At 43.5% G+C, this 9,919-nt stretch overlaps 1 protein-coding gene across 7 annotated transcripts in view; it reads left to right on the top strand.

The window, feature by feature from the left end:
- Positions 1-513: 513 nt before the first annotated feature.
- Positions 514-9,919, top strand: part of Pcdh9 (protocadherin 9) — an 879,135-nt gene continuing 869,729 nt past the window's right edge. For 3 of the 7 annotated variants that reach the window (NM_001271800.2, NM_001271798.1, NM_001081377.3), the window contains exons 1-2: positions 2,679-3,227; positions 4,460-7,651. In NM_001271800.2, the coding sequence (NP_001258729.1) occupies positions 4,616-7,651 (3,036 nt within the window). In that variant the 5' untranslated portion in view covers positions 2,679-3,227; positions 4,460-4,615. Of the gene's footprint in view, positions 3,228-4,459 lie in introns of all 7 variants that reach the window. The other 4 variants (XR_003950833.1, XM_006518777.4, NM_001346722.1 and 1 more) reach the window with 4 other exon arrangements.

The following is a 9,919-nucleotide window of genomic DNA, read 5'->3' as shown; positions in this document are numbered from 1 at the left end:
ACCAAAATTAAAACGTTATCCTAATTAACACCCATTTACTTAATTTTTAAACATTATAGTGTATTGTAGTGTACTTGAAATCATATAACAAAGTATGTTGTATTTGAGGCAAGAACTTCAAGGTAAATAGCAAAGGTCTATTTAACGTGTAATTTTCTTCTAGGATTATTAACAAAATAATATTTATCATTATAAAGTCGAACAGCTGAAATAGAATAAAAGAGACAAGTCTGCACAATCTACATTAAGTTGTTAAGAAACTATGGTGAAGGAATCTCTGTAATTTAGTTATCTTACATACACATGAGACATAGTGTCCTGGTTGATACAAGAGCCCTATTTCTCTGTCTTAGTCTCCTTTGAAAAGGATGCCCAGATGCCCCATTCTGGGGCTTTGACCTGAGGTTTTTTATTCATTGAAGTCTTGAGGTCCTGCGTCTCATGCTGTATTTGTATCCTCTCCCCTAGCCTTCATCCTGGTTCGTATTAAGATTTCGTTTTTTCAAGCATGGGGTAAATAACGGCCTTAGCCAGCAAATAAAGTCATCTCTTCACAGAGAGTAACACCCGTGGTTATTAATGAGGTTAAATAATTTTTGTTAAGCTGTGGGCTGCCACTACCTGACTTTGACATGACTGTGGTATGATTAATATATAATCGCATTGTCCATGAAACCAACTGGAAAGTAGCTGTGCTGTTGTTGATATTGATGGTACCAGAACAGTTCACAGCGAATATGCAAGCAGAAGAACATGCTACATTCGCTTCAGTTTTGTGAATGGCACAAGATCATTCACCGCAGTGCAATGAAAAGAACGAACCTCTAATTCACCAGAGCTGTTTGGGGAGGTTGTTTTCGTCCTCCTGACATCCGGACACATAGGGGTCTTCTTTCTTTAAACCTTGTTCATCCTAATCACATTAAATATTAATTTATTACCTTTTGACTGAGTGCAAGCACCATCAACATACTGCCTATAAGGAAAAATATCTTACAGCACAAGAGGTTGGAAGATTGCACGGTGAACTTTTAGACATTGAGATTTTACTGTGAGGATGCACCTAAGGTAAAGTTTTAATATTAAATGGGAATTACGTTTTTATATGAGAAAACGGTGATGCCAAACAAGACAGCTAAATTTCAGATTACACACTAGAGACTTGGAAGGCTTGATTTGTGATTTGTTTTTTACTTTTAACTTGGTTATCAAAAATTAAATGTTCATGCTTTTTAAAAAAAAAAGTATCAATAGTCACAAACGTGAGATTCTCCCAAATTAAAAAGCCCGAATTTAAAGCCATTACATCCTGCCACAGTGTGAGAAACACAAGGTTTAGAATAAATGCCCTGTATTCTTCGTCCAAGTTAGCAAAAGTCAACCATGCTGTAAGACCTCAGATCACCTTTATATTACCATTCAGGTGGGGATTTGTTACTTAACTAATAGGGTTTTATATCAAACTTTATTCAGGCACCTGTCTGGCACCGGTGCTGCCAAACCTTCCTAACTTACTGGTTTTTAAAGATGAGTGAGGCTTTGAGGGAATATGACAGAAATCAGGGTGACCCTTTCTGAAGTATCCCATCCAGCCCTGGTATAAAAATGAGAAACAAGATTGTGCGGATGTACTACAGAGCTGAAGTCAGGGCCATGCCTGGCAGGGAAATGTGTCCAGCAGTAAGTGGCAAGGGGGAAAGGAGCTTTGCAGCTTGGCTAACAGCTGCTTGGGATTCCTTCAAGCCAGACGGAAGCAAAGTTCGCACATAGGTGAGCTGACAGCAGGCTCAGATGAAGCCTTCGTTCCAGAGAGCTAGGTTTTCCGGGTTCCCTGCGAGGCAAAAGAACGACAGAGGCTCTGCCACGACCAGGCGCCTAAGCTCCGATCAGATCCCAGGAAAGGAGACTTCTTGCTCAGCAAACTGTCCGTGGCTGCGCCCAGGGACCCCAGCTACAACGTACCTTTTCCCCAGGCACTTTCAGTGACCCTGCACGCAGTAAAAGCCCAGATTAATTTTCTTTCCATTTTCCACCGAGACTCAAATGTCTACTGCCCTATCTTTAGCTCTCCGCCCTCCTCGCCCTTCCTTCGGATGTCCCTGCCAGCAAATGCCTCAATTTGCAGCACCCGGCACAGAGCCGGTTTAATGGTTTAATGCGCTCCAGGATTTGCTGGCCAAAACTCCTCACTGAGGGGTGGCTGCGCGTCTCAGCCATCTCTGCAATTTAGCCCTTTCCACTTTGCAGACAGAAATGCATCAAGAGAAGAGCGGCCTCAATGACCCTCACCACCCGGTGGCGAGAATCTAGGTTCCCGGGTTTCGCTCCGGTGCAACCGCACCGCCCTGGCTCCGCCGCCGCAAGCTGGGTAAGAGCTCCAGAGCTCCCGAGCCACCCCGGGTGCTGGCCCCTGCCGGGCATGCTCAGTGCGCGTCCTGAAAACAGCTCTCCCGGGACCGGGATCGTTCCTCCAGGTTTTCGCGGCTGCCGAGGGGCGCTGGGGAGGGGGAGGCTGAAGACAGTCAGCGCCTTGTTCCGCGCCCCCTCCCGCAGCCCTCTGCAGCCTCCCGCACTGCAAGATGCTGGCCAATCAGGACCCGGAGGTGGGGCCTCGGTCGTCACGCCCTCCCTCTGGGCTTATTGAGAGTTATATCAAGAAATTCAGTTCAGAGAGAGGAGAGAGAGGAGAGGGAGAAGGAGAGGGGGGCAGAAGAGAAGGGAAAAACGAAGAGTACGCGAGGTAGGATGGAGAGCCTCAGTCTCTTAAGCGCGAAAGGACTCACGGATTAAGAATTTGCCGGGCAATTGGCACCCCGGGAAAACATCCAGAAAATCACCATCACCCAACTCTGACGTTTCCTACTAGAAGTTAGAGACTTCAGCAGTATTGCCATCGGATGCAAATGGTAGGCTGGATGCGGTGGGATACACTCCCGAGCTGAAGAAGTGCAATTGGATGTGGTGTGCGTTAAATACCAGAAGAGCCCAGACCCAGTGGGTAAAAGCGAGGAAATGTGGAGAGAATGACTAACGACAAATCTGTGAATTTGTTCTCGGGAGTTGCTAATTTGCCAGCCCGAAGCCACACATTTTACAAGGAGAAAACGTTTTGCTGCTTCTGAATTCTCCCCAAACTGGTGCTACCAGATGCATGGCTTTCTATGTGTTGGAGCAAATCCTTCTTAACTGCAGCCTACCGGGAAAGGGGCAAGGTTGAGGCAACTAATGTAAGTGTAAAGTTTCGCATTAACAATTCGAAATACCGTCTTTAGTTGTGTCCTCGGCGTAGATGAGAGGTGTTTGTAATTGGGTAGCTGGCTAGGGTAGAGCTCGCCTACTGGGTTGTATCTGCATCCCCACCTGCACCACTCAGCTGGAACTAATCGCGGGCATCAGCTACTGTGTAGCCTAATGCAGATAAGATTAGAGCCTGGGAGCTGACCAGTCTTACTCCGGGTGGGTAGCTGCCTGGAGCCTTGCACCCATTTAAACTGCAGTTAGAGGGGCATCTGAGCGGAAGTTCTTCTACGTGTGTTACCGGGTTGCGGTATTTATGTGTAGCAAATGTTACTAATATTCTAATGAGACACCGGATTAAGAAACTGCATTTTTGTTCTTTTATGCTCAATAGAAAAAAAAATACCGTGATGTTACATAGGAATGTTGTCTGTGTTTCACTTCCATCCCGGCATGCTGGTCCACCTCTGTGATAAGCAATTGTCTATTAGGATACGTTTTTTAAAAAGTTTTAATGTGTTTATTTATCTCAACGGGGGCAATGTGGAAATATGGAGAAAGGAGAGCACCCTCCGAGGAAGAAATGCCAAGTCTTGGTTTTGTGCTTTGAGGCAATGAGAACCCTTAGTGGCCAGTGACTACTGCTGTTGCTGCGGCTGCAGCAGCATGTCCGAATGCTCATTTTCCAGGAGGGTTGGATTATGAGACAGTTGAAGAACTGGGAGGAAGGAAAAGCAGTCTTTTGAGAGGAGGAGATGACTCAGTGTGGCAGAGAAGAAAACACATCATATCTAACATGTGACAAAGCAGTTGGCAGCAATCATAGCTAAATACTTGAGCTCTTTCCATCGCAAACAACTAGGGGAGGTGGGCTAGAGACCAGGAGGAGGGTTAAATGGGGGTGGGGGGTGTGTGGGAAAGCAAAATAAGAATGCACACTTTGAATTAAACAGTGTTATAATAAAACCAAAACAGTGTGGGGGTGGGGGGATTCCAGGTAAAAATAGCTGCTGCTGTCCTTAATTCAAAAGTAGATGAATTTCATTTTCTCTGGGCAAATGCAACAAGCAGGGGATATTCAGTGGCCACAGAGTTAACTTACAAACTGTGGCAGAGCAAACTGCCATGTTTACTAATGTGCAGGGAGAGTGTGCTTCGATGTTTTGGTGACTGTGTTTTCATTTACTGAAGAATAATATTGTCTGTACAATTGTGTTGACAGTGGCTGTCTCCACATAAGAGATGAGATGTAATGCCTCCTCCTCCTCCTCCTCCTCCTTCTCCAGTCCATGCACACTTCCTCTTGCAGTTCGTGCATCACTCCTCAGTGGGAACCTTTAAACTCTAAAATCCAGGAAAAGAACATAAAGACATTATCATGGACCTGAGGGATTTTTACCTGTTGGCTGCTCTGATTGCCTGTTTAAGGCTGGATTCCGCAATAGCTCAAGAACTTATTTACACTATTAGAGAGGAATTGCCTGAAAATGTGCCCATAGGAAATATACCAAAGGATCTGAATATTTCTCACATCAATGCTGCCACGGGGACCAGTGCCAGCCTTGTCTACAGACTGGTTTCAAAAGCTGGGGATGCCCCTCTGGTGAAAGTATCGAGTAGCACTGGGGAGATTTTCACAACCTCCAACAGAATAGACAGAGAGAAACTCTGTGCTGGGGCTTCATACGCTGAGGAGAACGAGTGCTTCTTTGAACTTGAAGTAGTGATCCTCCCCAATGACTTTTTCAGGCTGATCAAAATCAAGATCATTGTCAAGGATACCAATGATAATGCCCCCATGTTTCCGTCTCCTGTCATCAATATTTCCATCCCAGAGAACACTTTGATCAACAGCCGCTTTCCAATCCCATCAGCCACAGACCCTGACACGGGCTTCAATGGGGTACAGCATTATGAATTACTAAATGGACAGAGTGTTTTTGGACTGGATATCGTGGAAACTCCGGAGGGAGAAAAGTGGCCGCAATTGATTGTTCAGCAGAACTTGGATAGAGAACAAAAAGATACCTATGTGATGAAAATCAAAGTGGAGGATGGGGGCACGCCACAGAAATCGAGCACAGCTATTCTCCAGGTCACAGTAAGTGATGTCAATGACAACAGGCCAGTGTTTAAAGAGGGTCAAGTAGAAGTGCATATTCCAGAGAATGCTCCTGTGGGGACCTCTGTCATTCAGCTCCATGCCACTGATGCAGACATAGGCAGTAATGCTGAAATCCGGTATATTTTTGGTGCCCAGGTCGCCCCTGCAACCAAAAGACTCTTTGCTTTAAATAATACAACTGGGCTGATAACAGTTCAGAGGTCTTTAGATAGGGAAGAGACAGCCATTCACAAAGTGACAGTGCTGGCTAGTGACGGCAGCTCCACTCCTGCCAGAGCCACCGTGACCATCAATGTCACCGATGTAAATGATAACCCTCCAAACATAGACCTCAGGTACATTATAAGTCCCATCAATGGCACAGTGTATCTCTCTGAGAAAGACCCTGTCAATACAAAGATTGCCCTCATTACAGTTTCAGATAAGGACACAGATGTGAATGGCAAAGTGATCTGTTTTATTGAAAGAGAGGTCCCATTTCATTTGAAGGCAGTGTATGACAACCAGTATCTGCTAGAGACCTCTTCTCTGCTGGACTATGAGGGCACCAAAGAATTCAGCTTTAAAATCGTTGCCTCTGATTCGGGGAAGCCCAGTTTGAATCAGACTGCCCTGGTAAGGGTTAAGCTCGAGGATGAAAATGACAACCCACCAATTTTCAACCAGCCTGTAATTGAGCTGTCAGTTTCTGAAAACAACCGACGTGGGTTATACTTAACAACTATTAGTGCTACAGATGAAGACAGTGGAAAAAATGCAGACATTGTTTATCAGCTTGGACCGAATGCCTCCTTCTTTGATCTGGACAGAAAGACAGGAGTTTTGACAGCCTCCAGAGTCTTTAACAGGGAGGAACAAGAGCGGTTCATTTTTACAGTAACTGCCAGGGACAATGGGACCCCTCCCCTCCAGAGCCAAGCAGCAGTGATAGTTACTGTTCTGGATGAGAATGACAATAGCCCCAAGTTTACTCATAATCACTTTCAGTTTTTTGTGTCTGAGAATCTGCCAAAGTATAGTACTGTGGGGGTAATCACAGTGACAGACGAAGACGCTGGAGAGAATAAAGCTGTGACTCTTTCCATTCTAAATGACAATGAAAATTTTGTGTTGGATCCCTATTCAGGAGTCATAAAGTCCAATGTCTCCTTTGATAGAGAGCAGCAGAGTTCCTACACGTTTGACGTCAAAGCCACCGACGGGGGACAGCCACCACGGTCCTCTACTGCAAAAGTAACTATCAATGTCATGGATGTCAATGACAATAGTCCAGTTGTCATTTCTCCACCATCCAACACCTCCTTTAAGTTGGTGCCCCTCTCAGCCATTCCTGGTTCTGTGGTTGCTGAAGTGTTTGCGGTGGATATTGACACCGGAATGAATGCAGAACTCAAGTATACCATAGTGAGCGGGAACAACAAGGGATTATTTCGGATTGATCCAGTAACAGGCAATATCACCTTAGAAGAGAAGCCAGCACCTACTGATGTGGGCCTGCACCGTCTTGTGGTCAACATAAGTGACCTGGGGTACCCTAAGGCTTTGCACACTCTCGTGCTGGTATTTCTTTATGTGAACGACACTGCTGGAAACACCTCATATATATATGACTTGATCCGTAGGACTATGGAGACCCCACTGGACCGGAACATAGGAGATAGTGGTCAACCTTATCAGAACGAGGACTATCTCACCATCATGATTGCCATCGTTGCTGGGGCCATGGTGGTCATTGTTGTGATCTTTGTCACGGTGCTGGTGCGCTGTCGCCATGCGTCCAGGTTCAAGGCCGCTCAGAGGAGCAAACAAGGGGCTGAATGGATGTCCCCAAACCAGGAGAATAAACAAAATAAGAAAAAGAAACGGAAGAAAAGAAAGTCGCCCAAGAGTTCTCTTTTGAACTTTGTTACTATTGAAGAGTCCAAACCCGATGATGCCGTTCATGAACCCATCAATGGGACCATAAGCCTGCCTGCCGAGCTGGAGGAACAGGGTATAGGAAGATTTGACTGGGGCCCAGCCCCTCCAACCACCTTCAAGCCTAACAGCCCTGACCTGGCCAAGCACTACAAGTCGGCCTCTCCTCAGCCCGCTTTTCATCTCAAACCTGACACTCCAGTTTCTGTGAAAAAGCACCACGTCATTCAAGAGCTCCCGTTGGACAACACCTTTGTTGGGGGCTGCGACACCCTTTCCAAACGCTCCTCCACTAGTTCAGATCACTTCAGTGCCTCAGAGTGCAGCTCCCAAGGAGGCTTCAAGACAAAGGGCCCCTTACACACCAGACAGGTAAACGAGCACTTTTACTGGTCTATAAGTACTGCCTACAAGTGCCCAGTCAACCAGTATTAACGTGCCAGTGTGTGTATTGTTTTGGTCTAACTTTAGCTTAGTTATGAAGAGGGAAAAAAAAAAAACTTGACCCCTTTTTAAAATTCCTCTGGGGCTCAGTCAAGAATTTTTAGAACAGCTTTGAAATTTCTGAGTTCTGAGAATTATTTAACCTCCCAGTTTCCTTCAAGTGGCAAAAGATGAAAAGAGGAAATTATTCCAAAATGTCCCGAGATCATGTTTGCTCAAGAAGAAAACCCATCCTGATTTGCCCAATTCTGCTCCTGGGGCTTCCAAATTACCGACTTCCAAGATTTTCACATTACCTTTTGATCTAAAAAGTCACCTTCAAGTATCAAGTTTAAATGACATTTGAAGGTCTGACACCTCTTATGCTGGAGCTGTGGTCACTAAAGGGGTTAAGGTTTTTTTATTATTATTTTTTTAACACGGTAAAAAAAGAGAGAGTAGGCTCTTAAGTGTACATCAGCTGTGAAGCACATGATTATTGATTGATTGCATCTAAGCCATATAGAAAGTCTACTCCTTGATTTCAAGTTATTTTATTGTAATATAGTATGCTGGATCTTTCTTAGAACGATTTTCAGTGTCCATAATGGTCATATATGAAAAGAAAAGAAGAAAAATAAAAAGGGAATGCTTTCTCTCTAATATTACTAATTTATTCAGAAAAGAAGGATTCCATTGTAAATACTTTCTCATCTTAGTAATGCATAAGTGGTCTGTCATAACTCATTTTAAACTGTGAAAGATGCCATATGAAGAGGGATTAAGAGGCTGAGAAACTCATATTTCAACCAAATCCAGAATTAGTTTTTCTTAGGTCTAATAATTCCATGTTAATAAAGATTTAAATGCAGTCCTGTCTAATTTATTTCTTTGGTGCTTGTCTGTTGCCACAAAATTTGAATGTCGATAATAGCCTGTAGATGGCACTAGGGTATCATGTCCCCTGTGCTGGCCAGGTGCCAATCCTGCAGTAGCGAGGAGGATGGGGGAGGGAAGGATCAAGCTGGTAGTACAGCCAAAGATACCTTTTATTTAATGATAGTTCCTCTGGAGCCACTAGCATTTAAGTTCATTTGTTTGCTCTTTAGTGAGTTGCTCTCAGCACATCAAGTTTCTAGGATTTTGGAAGCCACTCTCTGTTATTAGGAGTCCATCTCTGTTGGTGGCCCATACACCACCTTGCTAACCAATTAAAAACATGAATATAAAAAAACAAAAACAAAAAACAAACAAGTAAAGCAAAATTAACACAATTGTCTTGGTGAGTCTCTGGGAAATCAAAAAGGTTTTTTGTTGTTGTTTTGTTTTGTTTTGTGAACTTGTGATAGAGTAGTGCATCTTACGGAAACTGTTTCCCCTTGTAAATCCTGTAGCTGCTCTGTAATGACTTTGAGGCTTCATGACTATAAGGTGTAAAAATGATTTTTATCAGTCAATCACACAGGTACGCTAAGAATATTAAGTATAATTTTTATTATTATGAATGTAAGATCACCATTTGTACACAGAGCAATTAAGTACACAGAGCACTGTTGCAGAACATCTGAGTAAACCTGAGATACACAACCTGAAAGAACCTAACAGTTTTGAAGTCCTAGAGAAATCTTTCATTTGGAAGTGGAAGTCAGAAGGACAGCTCAGTTTCAGGCTAATCTTATCATCATTTGAGAAGAGAGTGGTTTTAAGACTTGGAAATTGTCCAAGCATAAACAAGATTTTTTTTAAAAGTTGTTTAATAGTTTATTATGGCAAGAAAAATAACCGATAAAACTAAGTGGACTTAGTGAGGAAGTTTCTGTATCAATGAAGAATGATGTGGTGTGGTTTTATATCATTCCTTGAAAAGAACTAGTATAAATGGAAGTGCTTTCTGTGAGATATAAAATCGGTTTCCCAAGGAGAGTTACTTGTCTACCTTCCCATATGATCAACCCTTTCACCTCAGTGTATGGGAATTGCCAGCAAGGTCTAAGCCAAAATCTTTTAATTTTTTTTCCATAGTTATTGAACTTAAATATGGCACAAGGACACAAATGCTAGTCAGATGTGTTTCAGCAGAGTTTTTGAAAGCATCTTCTGACGAAGCTTGGTTTATCATAAAGACATTTGTTTATATATGACATAGTCTTGCTGTCAGTATGCTGAGTAACTCACAAACTGAAACTATTGTATGTTTCAGACACACCTTTTGATCAT

This window comes from Mus musculus, chromosome 14, assembly GCF_000001635.26.
Source record: "Mus musculus strain C57BL/6J chromosome 14, GRCm38.p6 C57BL/6J".
Classification (NCBI taxonomy): domain Eukaryota; kingdom Metazoa; phylum Chordata; class Mammalia; order Rodentia; family Muridae; genus Mus; species Mus musculus.
This window is presented reverse-complemented; position numbering and strand designations above follow the sequence as displayed.